Source organism: Leopardus geoffroyi, chromosome C3 (assembly GCF_018350155.1).
Source record: "Leopardus geoffroyi isolate Oge1 chromosome C3, O.geoffroyi_Oge1_pat1.0, whole genome shotgun sequence".
NCBI lineage: Eukaryota > Metazoa > Chordata > Mammalia > Carnivora > Felidae > Leopardus > Leopardus geoffroyi.
Window position 1 is genome coordinate 60,413,206 of NC_059338.1, and position 22,460 is coordinate 60,435,665.

The window sequence follows — 22,460 nt, forward strand, 5'->3', positions numbered from 1 at the left end:
GCATCCAACTGCAGCTCAGGTCATGATCTTGCAGTTCATGAGTTCAAGCCCTGCGTTGGGCTCTGTGCTGACAGCTCAGAGCCTGAAGCCTGCCTTAGATTGTGTCTCCCTTTCTACTCCTCCCCGCTTGCACTCTATATCTCTCTCTCTCTCAAAAATAAACATTTTTTAATTTAAAAAAGAAGGATTCAAATGATAATCCAATGATAAACACGTTTTAACTGTATTATTTATGATTTTGTCTTATTGGTTATCGATGATGTAGAGCTAATCATCAGTGCTGTAGATCAGTCATCAAAGGAACTTTCTAGGGATACATACATTCATTCTTATGTTGTTCACTCAATAGCAAAAATTCATTTTCATTGACTTTATAACTTAAAAATCTATCAGCCAACTTCAGAAACAAGTGACTTGAAATATCTTATCCTCATTTAAGTGGAATATTCTGCCCCATTTAATAAACTAAGATAAATTATTTATTAGGTTAAACTTCATTCCTTTGAAATCCATAGAGTAAATCAACCATATGCAATTTTATTATAGTGTTTATTTTTTATTGGTAATTGAGTTACGTGAATGTCATATAAGTCAATTAGTTGAAAAACAGAAACACTGTGATATCAAGAAATGTTGAAATGTTTGAAAGGTGATTGTGAAAACGGACAAAACTCAGGACAAATTCTGGCTTGTTGAAGAGACAAATGCGGTACCCTGGTCACTACAAGGAAGATGAACTTCTGTATTTCTTATTCAAAGAACACAATGAGAAGAGCTCAAGAATTCTGTCTTCAGCTGCTGACCAATCTGTAAGAGGCTTGGAAACTCCCCAAGACCAGGACTGAGAGCCATCCCCTTCACCTCTGATCCTTGAATGCCTGATTCTGATTCTCTTTGATGGTGCCAGGCCCCAAAGGGATTGGTTGCGTGATGTAGACTAAGGATTGAATTCACCATGACTGGACAAAAGCACTCTGAACACAGTGCTCCTTCATTGCCCACTGAAACAAGGAAGGTCTGAATCCCATTTTTTATGGCACATCACACCAGGATCACATATAATCCTAGAGTATCTTTATTTGTTCTATAATTTAATAGTACACCTATAAAATAATTACATTATACTTATAGCTTTTCTTCATTTATAAACAGACAAAAAAAAAACAATTAAATACAATTTGAGCCATTGTAAGGTAAACTTTGTACATACCCCCAGAAGGAGCTTCACACTACAGCATATCATATTGCTTCCATTGCTACTCCCACAGTTGGGTTCAAAGAGTGTGTGCTCATGTTTGTATTCCGTGAGTTCATAGCTTAATCCTTCCCCTATCTACTTGGGTTCTGTGTTAATAAAATGACAGGGTTGGCTCTGTGGTCAGCCAGAGACTCCCATCCACCCCTACCCTACTCTACTCCATTGACCTCAGGTACAGTCATGTGGACTTCCTTCCTTCACAGCGTTTCTGCTGTGGGTCCTGCACGGAGTCTGGCTTGAGGTTTTCCATTAAATGGAGAAATAAATTCTAAAGCTGGACACACTCTCCACTCTTTCTCTCTATCCCAAGGTTCCAGCCTTCAAGGATTTCTGTTGAGTTCTGCCTCCTGATTTAGGGCTGTGTATAACCATTTCTAAAACCAATACCCTCTTGTGCAACAGCACATTCTGCTCAGGTCTCATGGAGTTACAGAAGTGACAGAAATGAAACCCGCAGCGTAGAGGCAGGAGATGGGTTCACCGCCATGCCACAACCTTGCTCTCCAGGTGAACACCTCCAGATCCCCCATCACTGTCAAAGGTCAGGAAGCCTCAGCTCTCCGAGCAGCTTGTAGAGGGTCTCACAAACCTGGAAAAGGGTTTTTCTGAGTGCCCTTGGCAACAGCACTTGAGACTGAGTGCTCGGGGGAATTACCAATGAAAGGTCTTCAAAGTGTGCTGCTTCCCGCCAATGGCATCTAATTCACATTTACAGATTCCATAAACGTTACTCACAGGGAAGTCTTTGCGGGCCAATCTAGCAAAGGGACTCAATGTAAGTATAAGTTTTCAGGATGATAAATTATGTCAACTTTCTTATGCCAAGAGTGCACAACATGAAAACCTCGATGATTCATAAAAATGAAAAATGAGTTGGTCATCTTTTTGTTTTTTCAAAAATTCCATTCTTTGAAAAGGAAGCTTCGGTAGGATAGTTTAACTAGCTTTCCGTTCTATATATTTTATTTTTTGTTTCCTCCTACACCACAAAGTGAATGGACTCCTTATACTTTTAAATATTCCTTTTACCAGGAAATATCTTCTGTTTAGTGTCATGGCAGTAAAATAGTATAACTTCTCACACCACATATGCATCTTAAATATCATAGGGCTTTTCAGTTCCCCCTTAATGACTTCCCAGTGAGTCCCCTCCCTACACCCTTGCATCCCAATCCACTTCCTATATTGTGCTGCAATGCTTTAGGACCTTCAGTCAAATATTATTCATTGTCAAATCACAATGTAAAATCACCTGGCGTCTCCCTGCCCAATCTAAGAATAGGTGCATGACAGTGAACTGCTGACTAGGCATTATTTCTGAGTGAAACGCCTTGTGGGCCTGACTCAGAATAGTGCTGCAAAGCCAGAGTCCAAACACGTGAAACAATACATGGATAGGTCTATAGTGCTTTTTAACAGCTCTTTACAATACAGGTCAATTACAAAACCAGCGTTAATATGGAGACCTTTGTGTGTAATAATATTCTAATTGCAGCAATAATAGCATGCACATCAGGGTTCATCTGAGTCCACAGATGGGGGGTGGGGGGGGGGGGAAGTGAGGAAGAGGTGGTGGGGGCCGGGGGTAGGGGAGAGTGTGGCCTGCTGAGCAAGGTCCCCAGGGAAGCCTATTTCATGATCCCAGTGGCTCAAGTCGTCTTCTCAGTATTGGGTTTTTAGAAGAACCTCCCTGTGTCCGGACATTGTCCAGAACCGCATCACAGCAGCGCGAGGGCAGCCCTCCCTTCCCAAGGGAACCTCTCAGCTGGAGGGCCCTGGCCCAGCGGGAGAGGCGTGAGGGCCGCAGCCTTCACTTCCTGGGAAGGGGGAGCTGGAGTGTAGGGTGAGGCCAGGGAAAGACTCGCTTTTCCACATGGTGGAAACATCAATGCCGGATTTGCAGGGCAGCCCGGGAAAGGCCCTCTCCGGCCGCTGACTGGTGGACGGTGGGTTTCCAGCCTCGTCCCTCGGGCCTTGAAACGCAGCCCGTTTGGGACGCATAGGAGAGGCCCGCGGTCGGTCAGGAACACATCGCAGCGAAGCTCCGCTTGTGGCCCGCGCGTGTGACAAGGGCGCCGTGGGCCCCGGGAAACGTGCTTGCTGCGGAAGGGGCCACCGGGCAGCGCGTGCGTGGGCTCAGAGGACGGGGACGCAGGCGGCGGCGGCCCAGCCAACTGGCGCGCGGGGCGAGCTGCGTCCCGCCGCAGGTGCTCACTGCTTGTCCGAGTCGCTCAGGTTCACCGACATGCACCGACACTGCTTCACCTTCTGGATCTTTTTGAGTCGGAAGGGAGGGTCCAGCCCGGGACATTCGAGCTCCACCAGGACCGAGGTGACGCGCTGGGGCTTGCAGAAGGCGCACGACTGGAAGGACTCCTCCTCCTTGCGGACGTGGCGCGGGATGTAGAAGGAGTTGCACTGGCCGTAGCAGAAGCGGTTGAGGATCGTGCGGCTGCGGCAGCCCTCCTCGCTCACCGTCTGCCGCAGCGGCTGCGTCTTGCACCAGTCACTCTTGAGGTACTTGCGCTCGGTGACCACCAGGGCCTCCTGGCTGGAGGCCAACACCTCCTTGATCTGGTGCTGCCATCTCTCCGAGTGGTTGCTGCTGCCGTCCTTGTAGGGCGAGGGGATGGCGCCCGCCGGCCGGTTCTTCCGGGCCTCCGCCACCTTCACCAGCACGGCCACCAGGCACAAGGACAGGGAGAGCTTCCAGAACATCCTGCAACGAGAGAAGAGTTAGAGGGGGCGTCTACGGCGGGTGCTGGCGGGCAGCCGGTCTTCGTGGTTTCATGAAGAAGGGCTGCAGTCAGGTGGGGCCGCTGGAGGGGAGAGTGCAAGGACGCTGTCCTAAATACTGCCCCGCAGGCAAGACGGGGGCGAGACAGTGCCAGTAGTTAGAACACGAACACACGTTGGACAACTACAGAAGAATTAAAAAGCAAAGGTTGTCAAAAATAGCCCAAGCCAGTTTGCTGGAGTGCCGGTAATAGTCAATAAATGTTACTGCATTTTCACTTAGTACTTGCTCAGTGCTACGCTGTGCGCATCACGCGTCTACCTCATTTGATTCTCAAAACAACAGTAGATTGGAGTGGCATCTAGTAGCCCTACTTTGTAATGAAGGCAATTGAGGCCCATAGACATTGAGTAATTTGCCCAACGTCACACAATGGCTAAGAATGTCCCAGGATTTCGAGCCAGGCATCTGCCTCCAGAGCCACCGAAAGTAACCGCCTAGGCATGGATATGATCAAGAAAATTAACAAAAAGTAAAGGAAAGGTGGGTACGGTTCCACAAGTTTCTTAACAATGAGTACTGGCGGGGGGGGCGCGGGGGGGGGGGGCGCGGGGGCGGGGAGGCGCCTGGGTGGCTCAGTCGGTTAAGCGTCAGTCTTCCTCTCAGGTCATGCTGTCACAGTTCGTGAGTTCAAGCCCCCTTCGGGCTCTGTGCTGACAGTTCAGAGCCTGGAGCCTGCTTGGGATCCTGTGTCCCCATCTTTCTGCCCCTCTCCAGCTTGTGCTCTCCCCCCAAATTAATATTAAATAAATAAATAAATAATGAGTACTAAACTTAGGAATGGCCCCAGATTAGGAAAACTAGTATTTACACCTCTGTTAATTGCTCTGAATAAAAAAAATCACATTTCACATCTGCACGAAGATACCCAAGTTAATTCAAGTGAGTCATGAGTTAGTTTCGTATAGTGGAAACCACTTCCCAGTTGTGAATTAAGAAACGACGGCTGTGTTAAAACTGCCTTAGACAAGGCAATAGATTGTATCTTCCGTCTGTATATTAGGGCCTGGTGACACAAGTGTGCAGGGATGGGAGCTGGAAGAAAACTTCCTTTGAAACATGTTTTGTAGGAAGCAAACTGATGTCTCTGAAGTTTAGGTCACAGTTTCCATTGTGATATTTACATTAATACCCTCAAGGGACGGCAATACCTCTCAGTAGAGATGATTCTTATATCCTGACACCTCTGGTTCCTTCTTCACCCTTGGCATCCTCACCATCATACTCACATGTGTTCATCGCCTCCCTGGGTATTTTAGCGTTTGTAGAACTGCATGAGACCCTCATCCCTTTAACACGTACACCCTTTTAACATGTACAAAACGGCATGTAGTTATATGTACATAAAAATTATATAGTTGTAGAGTGTATACTAATTACATAACAGGCCTAAACATCATGGCTAAAATTTATAGTAAGTATATTAACTCTCTGAAGTATTATCAATGTCTTAAATATATTTCTGCTAATAGTAATAGTTCGTATTTATTGGCGCTCAAAACCTATCACTCTTCGGGCGCCTAGGTGGCTCAGGTCATGATCTCAGGGTTCGTGAGTTGGAGCCCCGCATTGTGCTTTCCACTGTCAGCACAGAGGACAGCCCACTTCGGTTCCTGTCTCCTTTGCTCTCTACCCCTCCTCTGCTCTCGTGGGCTCTCTCTGCCTCTCCCTCAAAAATAAACATTAAAAAAAACACATTGCTCTTACATTTTCCTTTCATGTATAAGCACATTTAATCATCAACATTCTACGAAATAGCTATTATTATTTCTCCCATTTTATAGATGAGGAAACTGAGGCATTGAGAGGCTTCACAACTTATCAAGATCACATGGCCAGTATGTGAAGTATTTGAATCCTAGCTCCAGGCATGCTAGCTCTAGGTGAGTATACCTATCTCATTGTTAAAAATAGTGGTGTTAAAATATCTATGCTAAAATATTTCTTTATGTCATTATTATTAGTCTAAGTGTAAGCCACAAGAGGCTTTTGCAAATCGTCTAGCAGAGAATTCCTTCATTCATCAAGTTTTGTTGAGTATTTATTCTGGAATAAACTTTAATAAGCCTTGTGAATTCCAGCACCTCCCACAGAGACAAAGCTAAAATTCCTCCAGTGTCAGATGAGCCCTGACAAGATCTGCTGTCCCCATCGTTACCTCACGGGCCTCATCACCTACACTGTCCCCCTTGCTCATTCTGCTCCAGCAACACTCACCACCTTTCTGTTTCCAGAACATATGTGGCATTTTTCTGCTCTAAAGCCTTATGTTTTCCTTTCTCCCAGATATCTGCATGGCCTTCTCCTACAGTCTTCAAGTCTTTGCTCAATTATCGCCTCCCCAGTGAGGCCTTAATAGGTAACTTCACCATAACCCTGGCATTCATTGTCTCCTTCATCCCTGCCTTGGTTTTCTCCATGGCACTTAGCATCCTATAGAATTGAATAATCTTACTGATTTTTGCATTGTCTGACTTTTCCAACTCGATTTAAGGTCCAAGAAGGAAGGACCGCCTATTTTCCATTATTGTATGTCTTGCATTCAGAACAATGCCTAGTACATTATAGGTACTCAATAAATATGTGCTGAAGGAACCATGAATGCCATGCATTTCATTGCCTTCAATGAGCTTGCAATTTATTTTTTTTTTAATTTTTTTTAACGTTTATTTATTTTTGAGACAGAGAGAGACAGAGCATGAACGGGGGAGGGGCAGAGAGGGAGAAAGAGACACAGAATCGGAAGTAGGCTCCAGGCTCTGAGCCATCAGCCCAGAGCCCGATGCGGGGCTCGAACTCACGGACCGCGAGATCGTGACCTGAGCTGAAGTCGGACGCTTAACCGACTGCGCCACCCAGGCGCCCCTGAGCTTGCAATTTAGAAGTTAGAGAAAGGCATGCAGTTGACGGTGCTATAGTTTTAGAGACACAATGGCATAGGTTTCCATGGTGGTGATCCTGGGACGGAGAACATCTGAATCACTGGGATGCTTTAGAATGTAGATTCCTCACCTCCACCCCAAAACATTCTGAATCAGTAGAGTTGAGGTGGAGTTTGAGATCTGTATTTTAAAAAAATGCTTTGGGTGATTTCCATTGGCACCAGTGCCCCCAGGGGGTAGGGGCACAAGGAAAGAGCATCAGTTCCTCCTGGAGAGGGAGCAGGAGATGCCCAGGAAGTAACAGGTAAATGGGTGGCTTAAATTCCAAATAACATTCTTCCAGGCAGTGACACTGACAAGAGTGCAGAGGTAGATAAATGTAATGACAAGAGGCAAGGGAAGTAAAAACATTTAGAGCAGACCGGGGAAAAAGGGAAAGATTTTCTTTTTTTTGTAAAAACATTTTGTGCAGTGCAATTACTGAAATTATGAGGCCGAATTTTTAAAGGACTTTCCTCATGCCTCCTTAGTTCCAACACGAATTGTCATATTAAAATGGCCATGCTTCTAGCAGACTCATGGCAAGCAATTGAGTATTGGACTCATTCAACTTACACAGCTTATTATATTTGCAGAATGATTTGTGATCTCAATAGTCTCTTAAAAAGAAAGTATGTTGGTTCCATTTTAATAACTTCCAAAATTATTAACATTCTGAGTAAACACAACCAAAAGTTTGTAAGTCCCAGCCAGGAAAGATTTACAGAGTCACCCCTGGTCCTCCATACCTAGTTCCGGAACAGCTTCACATGCATCTCTGATAGGCTAAAAAATGCATGCTTTCACTCAACAGGTCCTAGCTGTTGTCAGGGAGAACAGAACTAAAACATGTTCTGATCAATTTGGGGCAAAACCCCTTAGGGTCACAGTATTCGATGTGATGACTAACAGCATGCATTCTTTGAACACTTGGAAACATTTTCAAAACATCTGGCAATCACCCTTAGAAGTTATGCCTCCTAAGAACCTAAGAAGAAAAGCAAATCTCCCATTTTCAAGACCAAGAAAAGAGGCTGATGATAGCTAGGTGACTGGGATCAGCCCAAGCTCCTCTCTTTCCTTTCCTCCATCTCATATCTTTATACTCCTTCACACATAGCAACAGGAAGGTTGTCAAGGATCTGCAATCTCAGTGTCAGGACAGGTAAGTAGGCAAGAGGTATTTGCTGCAGCCACTGTTAGGCTGCATCCTCTTCACTTCAAGGGCACACTAAAGGCTCTGAGCCAGGTTTTGCCCATGGTCGATACTACAGTGGCCCTTAAGTGTGTGGGGTTCCTCAGGAGAGAACAGGCATGCCTCTTTCTTCAGTTCACTGTTTCACACACACTTGCACACACATGTCGGTGGCCCCACCAGGTCCTGAATTTAGCACTCCAGACTCCAGCTTTGCCTTGGAGCACTTTGCTACTCAGAGAAATGCATACAATTTGCATTTCGTTGTTTGCATGAACATCTTTCATCTTACCCTCACATCTTGTGTTGGGCTTGTCTCAGAAGAAACTCGTAAATAAATCTTGCTGGTTTTATTAACCATCCTTGTGGCCTGACAAAGTTATAAATTTGCAAGGGGTGCCAGGACCATAAATGTTGATATGCTAAGCAGCGGGGTTGGTCAGAGTAGGCTGTGGAGAGAGAGAGGTAGCAAAAGCACTTTCTTCTTTTTTTTTTTTTTTATTTTGACTTTTTAAAAGAAATTTTAACGTTTATTTATTATTAAGAGGCAGAGAGACAGGGGAGGGGCCGAGAGATGGAGACACACAGAATCTGAAGCAGGCTTCAGGCTCCGAGCTGTCAGCACAGACCCCGACGCTGGGCTCGAACTCACAAACCTCAAGATCACGACCTGAGCTGAAGTTGGACATTTAACCGACTGAGTCACCCAGGCGCCCCAGAAGCACTTTCTTCTTAAGTAACACCCCCCGGGCCTGGCCTTTGTTGGTATCAGAACAGGGGCTACACAGACCAGGGTAGTATGTAGGCAGCTAAAGAATAACTGGCCCCTTCTGTCAACCTTTCCTAGAAGCGTCCAAGGGTTGTACAATAAGAGCTTGAGCAATAATGCTTCCTAATTTCTAGGAAAGGCCGTGGCAGTGCTGAATCCTCCCTGCCAAAAGGTGTATGTAAGTGACCAAAGGCCAAGGGTTCAGTTAAGCTGATTAACTCACTCCCAGAGTGACCTTATTGAGTTTTAGAGGTCGAGTCAAGACAGTACAGAGCTGTGCATTAGTGGAAGGTAGGATGCGGCCCGAACGTTTTCTGTGACCTGAGAATTCTAGGATATCCTTGGAAGGTTGAAGGGAAGCACCCAAGGCTGAATACCAGCACACACATCTGAGACAAAGTTGCTCCCATGGCCCAAGTGAAAACAGAATCCAAATCAAACAGGAAACTCCAAACAAAACCCCCAACAGGGTTAGCATTTAGAGATTATTTTTGTGAATTTTACTACTAGCCCCTCAACAGCCAAATGTACTTCATCTCGACATGGATTCTTGGGCTGGGAGGCTGTGCTTGAGCTCTCCAACTAGTGGTGGATATTCCTTGGCTCAGGCCTCCTCCTCCTAGCCTAGATCGCTTGTCTGCTAAAACCACTTGCTTTCAGCAACTGTAATCTGCAGCTCACTATGGCCCGTGGGCCTACCCCAACCTGAGGTCTGTTTCTGTAAACAAGGTCACGTTGAATACACCCGTGCCTATTAGCTACATTTTCTTTATGGCTGCTTTTGTGTCACAAAAACAGAGTGAGCAGTGGGGACAGAGATGGTAGAGCCCACCAGTCAAAAATATTTACTGCCTGGCCTTTCACAGAAAAGTTTCGCCAAATCCTGTTCCAAACTTTTTCTCTCCCAATTCAGTCATTGCTTTCTTTTTATCTTTGTTCTCTTCTGCAAGAAAAGTAGCGCTGAATTTTAAAATTTCTAACTATGAAATATTTCAAACATAGGGCAAGCTAGAACATATAATAAACTCTCTCTACCCACCACCAAGATTAAAACAATATTAATATTTCCCCTCTTTGTTTTGCTATCGCTTTCAATTTTGAAAGAAATAAAGCAATATGGGTGATACTAAAGTGTTGTCCTCCTATCCTTCTACACTCATTGAAAGGACCAGCATCCTAAAGTTGGTTATATCACTCCTAGTAATGCTTTTCCATGTTTACGGGTTATGTTTTGTGTATGAGGGCATGTTTTTGTGCACATGTTTGGCCTTCACATATCAAGTGTACATATATATATATATATGTATGTACTTCATATATATACTATACTCTTCTTGAGCAACTTTATTTTATTTTAATGTTTAAAAATTTCTGAGCAACTTTTAAATTCAACAATAGGTGTTTGAAATTTTACACATGTAGATGTTTTTAGGAGGAATCTATTCACCTCCACTGCTGAATCGTAAATAACAGTTTATAAATTCACCTTATTGAAGGACAATGAGGTTGCTTCTGTTTTGTCACTATGACCAACAATGCTGCACTGAACAGTTTTGTGTATGTTTATTTGTGCCCACCTGTCACAGTTTTTTTAGAGGAGACACTGAGAAGTGGAGATCCTGGGTCATGGGATATGTACAACTTGAGCTCGACTAAGTTTTGCTAAGTTACTTTTCAAGTGCTTATACCAGTGTTCTCTCCCCTGAGTAATATGTGAGTCCCTGCTCCTACACACACTTGCTAACACCTGGTGCTAACGATTTAGTTCCTTTTGCCTATCTGAAAAATTTGAAATGATGTCTTATTATTATTTTAAGTTGCATTCTTCCAATTATAAGGGAGTTGATCACCGAGCTCAAATACTGTAGTTGTACACTGAAAGGGAGTGATTGCAACTTATTCTAAGTAAAGGAGGAAAATTAAAATATTAGGAAAGGAAAAATAAGAAGTAGTAACTATAAATCTTCTTTTTTTGAATTTTTATTTTTTATTTATTTTTATTTTTTTAATATGAAATTTATTGTCAAATAAATCTGAACTGTCATGAGAAGAATAGGAAGTGGCTTATGATTTCAAAGCAGAATGATCAGGGAAACCCACATGACTCAGAAGTTTGAAGTCCAGGGGCACCTGGGTGGCTTTTTCAGTTAAGCGTCAGACTTTGGCTCAACAGTCCATGAGTTCGAGTCCTGCATCGGGTTCTGTGCTGATAGCTCAGAGCCTGGAGCCTGCTTCAGATTCTGTGTCTCTCTCTATCTCTGCCCTTCCCCCGCTCACTTTCTCTCTCTCTCAAAAATAAATAAAGATTAAAAAATCTTAAAAAAAAAAAAAAAAGAAGTTTCAAATCCAAATGGATTCATTTACTTTTCCAAGTGAAATTGCCTGAATGGAACACTGACTATCATTTTGTTCCAGGAGAAGTTTAATTTCATCTGGAAAAATTATATTATGTTTTCATAAAATGAAAAAAGGTTTTCAACCAAAGAAGAAACGATACTGTCATTACTTACTTTGACTTCTGGATAGCAAGTGTATCATTTAGGAATTTGTAATCAGGGTTCTTAATCTTTGAAAAAATTGTTGGGATGAACTCAGTCTGGGAAATGTAACACTGAGGCAAGATGGCAGCAAAGCATGAAGTTAAATAAGAAAACGGATGGGAAAGCTCTTTGAAAGCTATAAGCTTATCCACACACAGTTGCTTTTCTCTAGAGCAGAGTCACTTGGGGATGGGAGTGAGAACATGGTTTCTGGGCCTGAGGCTGCCCATCTCATGACCTTATGTGACTCACTCCTAAGCCTCTCTGGGTTCTCCCCTGTAAAATGGTGTTAAAGGCACTTGCCACCCCCCGTTCCATGTTTCTGTTATGAGGAATGTGGAACTGAGATCCAGTCATAGTCCAAGAACTCTCTGAACGAAAAGGACCATGAGTTTTATTTGAAAGGAAGGAAGAAATTATGAGCAATCTATTAAAGATTTTATAGCCAGTGACATTATTCTCTGCAGCCGTTAAGCAGAACCTTCATCGTCATCATCATCATCATCATAGTTGTTATTATTATTATTATCATTTTCAGATGAAGATTTTAGGCTGTGGTTCAAGGAATCCGTCATACTTCAGTAATTCTGCACTCCTCAAGCCCTTGTGGGACAGCCTTGTGTGTTCAGGATGAGCTTCTAGAACAACAGGCTTCCACGTCTTTGACAGCAGGGTAAAGATTTTCCATCAGCGTACACATAAAAACAGAGTGACCTGTCCAAAATGCTTTGAGCAAAATAAAAAGCATGTTGCCCAAGCACCCCATCAACTTTTCTTGTTCACTCTAATTCCAGCTACTTTGTTTCACTTGTAGTGTGACAGTGCATAACAGTGGGACATAGCATGTACCGAAGCCTCACAAAACTGTGTACCCCCTGCTCACTTCCTCTGGAATTCACGACAAGAGTATTTTTATTCTTTCTCTTTAGTCTTTTGATGTGTTTTACTGATTTTTCTCTCTCTGGCTTCCTCTTAGAGGTTAGTGTTCCCCAGGGATTTTTCCTGTTATTTTTCTTTCCTCACATTCCTACTAAGAATTTCATCTGTGCCGACTTCAGCCACCAGCTGCTATCTGCTTATGATTCCCAGACTCCACCAAATATTCCCTGGATGCTCTGTAGGCACCTCAAGTTTTATGTGTTCCAAATCTCATCCTATTTTCTCACTCATCTCTTCTGAAAGTTACTATCTCAGTGAAGAGCACAGCACTTATCCTTTCAGCCAGGCCAGAGAGATGAGAGTTAGGGCAGGCTCTCGTTGATTTACCGCCTGAGAGCCAGAGGCACGATGCTGTTCAGGTGCTGGAGCCCAGGTTCTTCATGGATGCTTCCACATACCACGGAGCACAGAGTTGCTAGGTCTAAGTCAGTGAGTAACAAAATGTGAGAAACAACCCCCTGGGAAAGAGTTTTACTCCCCAATAAAAAGAGACATGCTGGAAGAACTTATTCTGGTCTGGGTTGTGGTGACACAAGGATCTGATCACTGGTGCTTCGGCAGCCACCATGAAGATACAGCATGGGATGAACGTCAAACCTTTGCCATATAAAGCACAAAATGGAAAGCTGTTGGATTCTTGATTATGTTGGAAAGCCATTGAATTAATTATCCCTAGAGCTGCTTATCTGGACTTCAATGTTGTTAGTTAATAAACTCTTTAGTATTTAAATCACTTTTATTTGGGTATGGAGAGTATCCTATCTTCTCCCATATTAAATCCATTAATAAGACCTTATTGTCTTTCTTGCCTCACTGCTAAACCTTGCTGTTACCACCTTGGTCCGGGTGCTCATCACCTGAATATTACACCAGTCTCCTCACTGGCCTCCTGCCTTCACACTCACATACACCTTCCAGAATCCTATCAGCATGAACATCCTAACATGCAGATCTGTCTATCCCTTTCAGTTAAACCCTTTTCAGATTTCCCATCATGTGCAAATTCAAAGTCTTTGGCACAGTGTATACAACTTCTGTGATCTCTGTCTCCTCCAGTCTTATCACATTATCCCCTCACAATACGGCCTTATGCTTGAAACACACAAAACTTTGTGTCCTACCACATGCAAGGCTGTTTTCCACCTGCAAACATTTGCACAGTTATTTCTTTTGTTTCTCTGACCACCACTGGGCATTTAAGTTTCATTCAAATGCCACTTCCTTTGTGACACCATCTGTGTTTCCTGTATTCTTCATTTCTGCCACCATCATACCTGTCTCATTACAACCACAGGGCACTGGATGGCTATTTGCTGCACACTTTCCCTCACTAGAGTGTACGTTATTGGAAGATAAGATATTTAATCTTTGTTTCCATATTGACTTGTGGTGGGTCTGCAGAATAGTTTTAAACGCCTATTTGTGTATGAATGAATGAAAGATTGAATGATTTTGTGGGTTTTAGCTACACTGGTATAGATGTGAATGTTTTTATTTTGATTTTTTTTTGGTGTATTTATTTTGAAAAAGAGAGAAAGGGTGGGGGGTGCAGAGAAACAGAGGGGGAGAGAGAATTCCAAGCAGGCTCCAAATTGTCAGCTTAGAGCTTGACGTGGTACTCAGTCTCACCATCCATGGGATCAGGACCTGAGCCCAAATCAAGAGTTGGATGTTCAACCAACTAAGCCACCGACGTGTCCTTATTTTTTAAAAAATGTTTAATGTTTATTCATTTTTTGAGAGAGAGTGAGACAAATACAAAGAACAAGTTTGGGAGGGGCAGAGAGAGAGGGAGACACAGAATCTGAAGCAGGCTCCAGGGTCTGAGCTGTCAGCATGGAACCTGACGTGGGGCTCAAACTCAAGAACTACAAGATCATTACCTGAGCCGAAGTCATATGCTTAACCGACTGAGCCACCCAGGTGCCCCAAGGTGCCCCTATTTTCAAAAACTATAAAGAAGAATTTGAAACTGGGTTAACTTTTCAGTAGTAATGATCCTTTTTATGCAAGACTCTAATCATGATGATTTAATGCATATTAGGCTATCAAAATCAGAAGTCAACATAACTTTTTAAAGTAGAATAATTTTTTTTACAATCTAATAAACTGTTGCTTACATTTCAGTAGTTATATTTTTGGGGGTCCTTATTCTCTTTTTATTTCAAACTGTTGCCCACTTCTTTTTGTACTTTCTGCCACTGACCTAATGTTTTTGGCATCTCTCATCTTCCAACCGGCAGAAGTACAGTCCTGGGGGTTACAGAAAGTCTTTCCAAGAGGTATGTGTTCAAGGGTGGTTTTGAAGGAAGCAATTTTCAAATTCTCAACCTCCATTTGTTCCTTCTCTTCTCAGAGATCTGCCCTCGGAGTTGTCTTTACACTGAAGGTGTCTGCAATGGGACAGGCAAGTCCGCTGCGTCCTGCCTCTATCAGTGTCCCTTCCCCCCCCTTGACAAAAGGAAATGACAGCTTTCATCCACCCTGCTTCTACTGTGTTGTATTGCTTGGGGTATAACAAAGATTCCAGGGTACAAAGTGAAAAGACAATTCTAAATATTGGTGCTCTCACTAAAAAGTAAAAGTCATTTTCATAGATCCTTTTCCATGTCAGATTGTTTCCAATAATTTGCTTTAAATCAACCCTGAAGGAAGACCTAAATTGTTGGGTGATCTGTCACCAAAAATAATTTTTTGTTGATGTGATATTTTACATGTAAATAAGTTTGAAAGGTTTTAAGAAATTGAGACATTGTTATTAGAAAACACATTTCTATTACAACCTTTTCTTGTGAACATATTTCTTTAGCATAAATTGTACACATAATATAACCACACACACACACACACACACACACACACACACACACTATATGGTAGAAATTTTTCTGCTGATTTGCTGAATCTTGTTTCTTCCTGGCAATAACTAGTATTTATTCATGAAATTATAAATAAAAATAGTAAGTCTCCATGTATGGGGCATCTTTTTAACAGAGGTAAATAATTAAAATTTACCTTTTTGTATTTAATAATTTGTTTACTAATTTGTGACTTACGCTATTTTGATCAACTACTATTCTATACTCTAATGAGTAAACAATCAGCAGAAAATATTTAAATACTTAAAGCTTACAACAAGAGAATTAAAATTTGCATATGTACCTTTTGGTCACAGAAAAAGAGGGACAATGTGAAAAGAAAAGACTTTTAAACATAAAGCGTGTTATAACAGGATAAATTCTATGGGGAAAACTAGAAAGACATATGAATTCAAGGAAAAATGATGTAAAATTTCCTTTCAGGAAGTGTTTCTACATGTATTTTTTTTTAAATGTGTAATAGTGGGCATAAACTATAGCTATGGTAATTAGCTATTATTTACATTCCTCTGGAGACATTAAAAAGTATTGTAACAATCTAATTTTAAAACATCAGTGTTGCAATATTCTTTAAATGATATTCCCTGCAAATTTTAGATGTCAAAGACTGTGAGAGCTTATATAGATTTAGAACTAAAAATGTTTATAGACTGGTACACTAAGTATATTATTATATTACTACTTCTAAGCATTAGAATTGTGTTAATGATACTGGGCAAGAAGAATAATTTATTCTTGAATTCTGTGATACATAAAAATTTTATGTCCCCAAGTAAATGTTATGAAGAAAGATCTCAGACTTTGTTTCTCTTCTATTCACACGCTCAGTCTCTTGAATTCTGCAGCCTCTCTTTTCTGATGGTTTTTCAAAACACTCTGTTGGCTAGTGGGTCCACAGAGGACTGGAAAGTCCCGTATTAAGTAATTTCATTGAAACAAGAAGTCTGGTTCAGTTGCTGTTAAATCTTATGCACCTTGCCTTTTTCATGTTAGCTCCTATTGACAACTGATAGTGAATTCGGACCAATGAAAGGGTAAATTTAAGGCTTTGACCAAAGAAAACAAACATAACCAAGACAACCAAAAGACTTATGCCAATGGATGTGGAGTCATGGGAAAAGTAAAAAAAAAAGTATGAAAAACTTATTTAAAATGAATACTAATATGCAAACCCATCTCTATACACCTATAATAGGCAATACTTTTACTAACGGTATAAACATTAATTGGTTTGTTCATTCATTGAACATTATGCATGTTCTATGCACTTTCCTAGGGGCTGGGGTATAAAGATGAATAAGATATCAATTTCATGATAGAAATGAGATAAATAAAGATAAAGTCACATTGACTCTGGAAGTAGGAGACTAGTTAGTGAGCTGTTGGAGTAATCCATGAAAGAAACCAAGTGGGACAGAACTAAGGGGCAATGAAATTAGAAGAGAAGGAAACATTTCAGATATTTGAACTTTAGCATGTTGTCGTAATTGAATGGACATGTGGATGAGGAAGATTGGGAAACCCAGGTATCTGCCTCAGGCAACAGGAAGATGATGAAAGGCTGCCTTTCCCATGACAGAGAATAGGAGAGGAAGAGCTGGCTGGCAATGATAAAGGAGTCTCCATGGCTCAAAAGAGCAATCTGGTAGATGGGCCTCACAGTGTAGATCTGAAGTGATACCATTATGTGGGGGTAATAAGATCACTCAGGGGTAGAGCAAGACGTGAAGTGGGCTGCAGGTGGAACTCTGGGATATAAGCTTTTCCAGACACTGAGGAGAGGAAACCTACAAAGGAGGCAGAGGAAGGGTAGAGCTAGGCTTTAAGAAGTCAGATGAGAGAAGATTGAGAAGTGTTCACTGGATTGATGTTTCATCAGTCTTGGCTGGAGGAGTTTTAGAGACTTGATAGGGTGGGAGCAAGATTGCAGTGAGGATAATAGGTAATAGATTCTGGTGTCTGTACGTTGAAATGTTGGTAAGCAGTAATTCATCTAACCGTCCAAATATTTAACAGTGTACTCCAAGTGGAGTAAAAGGACCAACTGGGAAAGACAGAAATTACTTTCTGAACCACATCAGCAACCCAACCAATATCACCTGAAAAGCTGAACAAAATGAGGCAAGTGCCAAGCTGATGCCTGTGACTGAGGTTCCTGGTACTTTTCCTAAGGTTTCCTTGATGTTCAGATAATCTTCTCCCCAAACACCTAAGCTGCTAGTCCTCTTCAGTGGAAGTCTCCATCAGAATATATATCAAGTCTGTTTTGATCACTACCATATCCCTGGAACTTAGCATGGGTCCTGGCATATAGAAAATGACCAATAAATATTTATTGACTAAATGAACAAATAGGTAATATTTTAGAGAAATTATAGATGTCATAATTGCTAATATTCAAACAGCCATAATACAACTGATATTTGAGAAAGAAGAAAGCCTGAGAGATTAGGAATCAGTCCTTTGCCTTTTATTTAGGAAATAAAGTAACTTTAAGTGTACCATTCAGGCAGCAAATATTTACTGAGTGCACATGTTCTCATGATATGTTTGGTGTCCATTCTGCTTTTTATAACTCTCTGTTTAGATCTTTTCTTGGATCACCCTAATTATAAATAATGTAAATAAAAAGACTTCTACTGAACTTTTGAAGTAATTCTAGAGAATGTTTCTTGTTAACGTCAAATAAAGCCAGTTATACCTTACGTCAAGCTTATCGAATATTTTCTAGTGTATTGTTTCCAAACACAAGTATTGGCACATATTTCTATAGAGCAAGTTCTATTAACAATATCTACTATCTGCATTCAATACAGATTCAATATAGGACTCTTTTTCTTTAATAAGTGGTCCTCAAACTTCACTATAAATGAGACACACCTGGGAACTTGTTAAAAATGCAGATCCCAGGACCTCATACTGCAGGAGTTCTGATTCTCAAGATTTGGGCTGGAATCTGAGAAATAGCATTTGTAATAACCATTCCATATTCTGAAAAACACAGCCAAAGTTATTTGTCTAAAATATAATTATCTAGGTTCTGGTCCATTGCCCAGGGCAAACTTCATTAATTATATCTTCATTAATAGGGACTAGAGACTAATCCAGTGATATGGAGCAATCAGTGTTAAAGTTAATTGAAATTCAGATCTAACATCTCTTCATTCTGTGAGCAATTTCCCCATGTTTAGAGTAGAGGATTTCTTTAATGGTTTGTGACAGGAAGATGTGAGGGAGATGATTTGCAAGTAATTGTGCTGTATGTTTCCATTTAGGATGCCTTTCTCTCACGCCTGTGTACTGTGGCCTCTGAAGCTCCATGGACCTTAATGTTGGGAGAAATCCCTGCATGGGGCCCAGGTGAGAGGGTCTGGACCAGGGACCCGGCCACTGCAATTCAGATGTAGTGGATGTTGGCTTTCACATGCATGCAGAGGCCTGCAAAGGAACCAACTCCAGAGATTGGAGGTTTCCAGAGGCTGGAAGTGGCATGGGGAATGGGGGACTATTAATTCATGGGAACAAGATTTCTTTTCGGGGTAATGAAAATGTTTCGAAACTAGAGTGAGCTTGTGGTTGCACAACTTTGTGAATGTACTAAAATGTCATCGACTTGTGCATTTTAAAATGGTTAATTTTATAGTACGTGAATTTTGTCCTAATTTAAAAAAATAGCAGAGAAATTAAAATAAACAATGTCTTCAACAAATTCCATTTATAGTTAAAATCTAAATCAGTAAAAATCAACCATTAAAAAAAAAAGTACATGAATAGGTTTATAGCACATTAAATACTTTATCTCTGAGAACATACGTAAATAAAAGTTCCATGATTGCCCTTCAAGGACATTATAAAAGAGATGTCTGCCTTGGGTGAAAAATAGCATTATGTATAACTCACGTTAATTTGCTTTTTTTTTTAAACAATGTTTTTGTCTTTAAAATAATATTTTCATATGGTTGCAAAAATTCTGTTTTATACTTCTAGAAAATTTGGATAATTCAGAAAACATTAAAGAGAAATACAAATAAATTTCAATGACTGTAGAATTTTCTAATACATGTGTTCAGTGTACTTAATTATTCTTCCATTTAGATTGTGTCCCAATTTTCAACTTTGTAAGTATTACTGCTGTAAGTATTTACCTGAGTATGTGAATTTTGGAGTATCACACAGAGATCTCTGGACTCTAAAATTTAATGGGTTTGAGCATTTATTTAGGAAATCAAGTGTCTTGGTCCAGGGACAGATGGTTGAGGTAGCTGTTGCAGGCCTTGATAAGAATGAGTGTGGGAACCAATAGTTCAGAACTGACCAGTGAAAGAGCCCACAGAAGTGACAGGGGCTGAGCAGAAGCAGAGGAATGACCTTTGATAGACTTACTATCTTCTCAGTTTACCATGTCAAAGATTTTTTAATATAATAGACATTTTGAAGATCTTACACAGGAGAACAGTGAGAAGAAAACATTATTTGGGGGAGGTTCACTTCAAATAAATACAGGAGAAGACTTTGCTGGTGAAGAATAAAGGAAACATGTGAGCAGAGTATCAGTATGAAGTGTCTATATGTGTGCTCAATAAATATCTAGTAATAAAAGGAGGGGTCTTGGGGTGCCTGGGTGGCTTCGTTGAGCATCTGACTAGATTTCAGCTGAGGTCATGATCCCAGGGCTATGCGATCAAGTCCTGTGGCAGGGTCTGCATGGAGCCTGCTTGAGTCTCTCTCTCTCCCTCTGTCTTCTTCTCCCCTGCTCATGTTCTCTTTCTCTTTCTCTCTCAAAACTAAAACTAAAAAATAATAAAAAATAAAAGGAGGAGTCTTGACATCAAATGGGACAATATCCTTTTATATTAAAATAAATGTAAAATATTTTACAAATGATTTCTCTGGGTAACTCAATAATAGGTTAGTAGAAGAATTCTGGAAATTATGGATAAAATTTCCTATTTTCTTCCTTAGGGCCCTTTTCCTCTTTTCACAATTAATTACAGATACATTTTGATCAGAGTTTCATAAAATGCGGTTCCCTGATTAGCCACATTTATATCACCTGGGGATGTTCTAGAACTTGTCCCTCACTTCCATCCCCCAGATCTATTGACTCAGAAACTCTGGGGGAGGAGATGGGATGTTTTGGGGTCCAATAATCCACCTTTTAACAAGCCTTACTGATGATTCTGGTTTTTTTGTACATAAGCTTTCTATTACGAAACTTATAGGTAGAGGGCTTTAATAATAAGAATTTCGAACAATTGCAATTACTTTGCTCCTTACTAATGGCACTACATTTCTTACCTGACACATTGATTTAAAAAGCAATGCAAGTGGTGTATATAAAGTGTCTTGGGGTGCTTGGGTGGCTCAGTTGGTTAAGTGTCTGACTTCGGCTCAGGTCATGATCTCACGGTCTGTGAGTTCGGGCCCCGCATCGGGCTCTGTGCTGTCAGTTCAGAGCCTGGAGCCTGATTCAGATTCTGTGTCTCCCTCTCTCTCTCTGCCCCTCCCCCACTCTTTCAAAAAATGAATAAACGTGAAAAGAATGTAAAAAAATAAAGTGTCTTAATCATTCCATATAAAGTTTTCATCCGAAATACTTAGTAAAATACTCACTAAAATGCTCATCTAAAAATTCATAGTTCATTTGTTATTTCATAGTTCCACTTTTCCTGGAAGTTACATTTAGTGAAGGTGCACAGGTAAGTGCACAGTGACACAGTAAGTGACACAAAACTAAGTTTCAGATAGCAGGAGGTCCTATGAAGAATGAACACCAGAATGATGGGAGAAAAAATGGTTTGGCTGTGGTGTCCCTAGATTGAGTGGTTAGGGAAGGCCTGTCTGAGGAGGCCATACAACCTGAGTCCAAGAAGGAATGATACTCTGAATTCTGGAAAGAGGGAAGAGCTCGCATGGGAACAGCCTGGGGTGAGGACAGCTTGTCATGCTCTTGCAAGAGAAATGCCAGTGTGGCTAGTGATTAGTGAGCTGAGGGACAGTATTGAGACATGGGGAAGAGGCAAGTGGGCCCAGATCATGTATGATCTTTTGGACTACAATGAATGTTTGGACTTTATTGTATGTTCAGTGAGAAGCCAGTGCAGGGTTTAAAGTAGCAAAGTGGTATGCTATAATTTCATGCCTTAAAAACTGCTCTGTGAAGACAGGAGAGTATATTAGTAAGAAAGCAATTTGGAGACCATTTGGGGGGCTACTGGGATAATCTAGATGAGAAGTAATGGTGGTAGAGAAAAAGAGAAGGAAATGGTTTTGAGACATGTTTTGAGAATGAGAACAACACAACATATATTTGGCTAGATTTGAGAGTGAAGCAAATTTCTTGAAATAAAAAAAGACTAAGGGAAAACTGGTTTTAGGTCAGAAGTCAAAGATTTGATTTTGGCCATGTGAAGTGAGACGTCTAGTAGACAACCAAATGGAAAGGATCAGTTAAGTTGTTAATGAGTCTAAAGGTGAGATGTGACAATGAAGGGGAGATGGTGTTCAAAGCCAGGCACACAGATAAGCATATTTAGGCAGACACTAGAGAAGAGTGAGTGCTAAGAACGACTCTGGGGCCTTCCTGCCTTACAAAGGTATGCAGAGAAGGAGAAACCAGCAAAAAAGATTGAAATGGAGCAGCCAGAGGTGAATAAAGTAAATGAGGAGTAAATGTCACATAAGACAAAAGAAGAAGATGTTTCAAGAGGGAGTGGTTAACTCTTTGGAATGCTACTGAAATCAAGTAGGTGAAAAGAAAAACAACAACAACAACAAATGGTCCATGGATTTGACAACACGGAGGCCACTGTCAACTGAACAAGAGCTATTTCAGTGGAGATGCTTTAAAAGGAGGCCACATTACACAGGGATGAGGAGAAAATGAGAGATGAGGAAGTAGGAACAGTGGCTATAGACAACACTTTTTGGAATTTTGCTGTGCATGAGCACATAGGAAGGAGGTGGTAGTTGGAATGGGGGGGGCAGATTATGAGGTTATGGAAAGGTTATGGATTGTTTCAGTGTATGTGTGTGCAGTGATGCCATTAAGCTTGTTCTTCACTGAAACAACAACGAATGACTCCAACTTATCCTATAAATCTTCAGGTCCAACCAACTGAATTTTAACTTTTTCTTCACTCACAGTTTTGATTATTTATTA

At 41.2% G+C, this 22,460-nt stretch overlaps 1 protein-coding gene and 1 long non-coding RNA gene across 5 annotated transcripts in view; one reads left to right on the forward strand and one right to left on the reverse strand.

Annotated features, from left to right (window-relative positions):
* Positions 1-530: 530 nt before the first annotated feature.
* GREM2 (gremlin 2, DAN family BMP antagonist) overlaps positions 531-22,460 on the reverse strand; it is a 110,734-nt gene continuing 88,804 nt past the window's right edge. For all 3 annotated transcript variants that reach the window (XM_045453087.1, XM_045453088.1, XM_045453086.1), the window contains one exon: positions 531-3,977. In XM_045453087.1, coding sequence (XP_045309043.1) covers positions 3,470-3,977 — 508 coding nt within the window. In that variant the 3' untranslated portion in view covers positions 531-3,469. The remainder of the gene's footprint in view (positions 3,978-22,460) is intronic.
* On the forward strand, positions 3,984-12,249 carry LOC123585198. Of its 2 annotated transcripts, none has more exons than XR_006705975.1 (3): positions 3,984-4,538; positions 5,840-5,938; positions 12,019-12,249. It is a non-coding gene; the product is annotated as an uncharacterized LOC123585198 (long non-coding RNA). The 2 variants fall into 2 exon arrangements; XR_006705976.1 differs by lacking the exon at positions 12,019-12,249 and adding an exon at positions 6,342-6,436.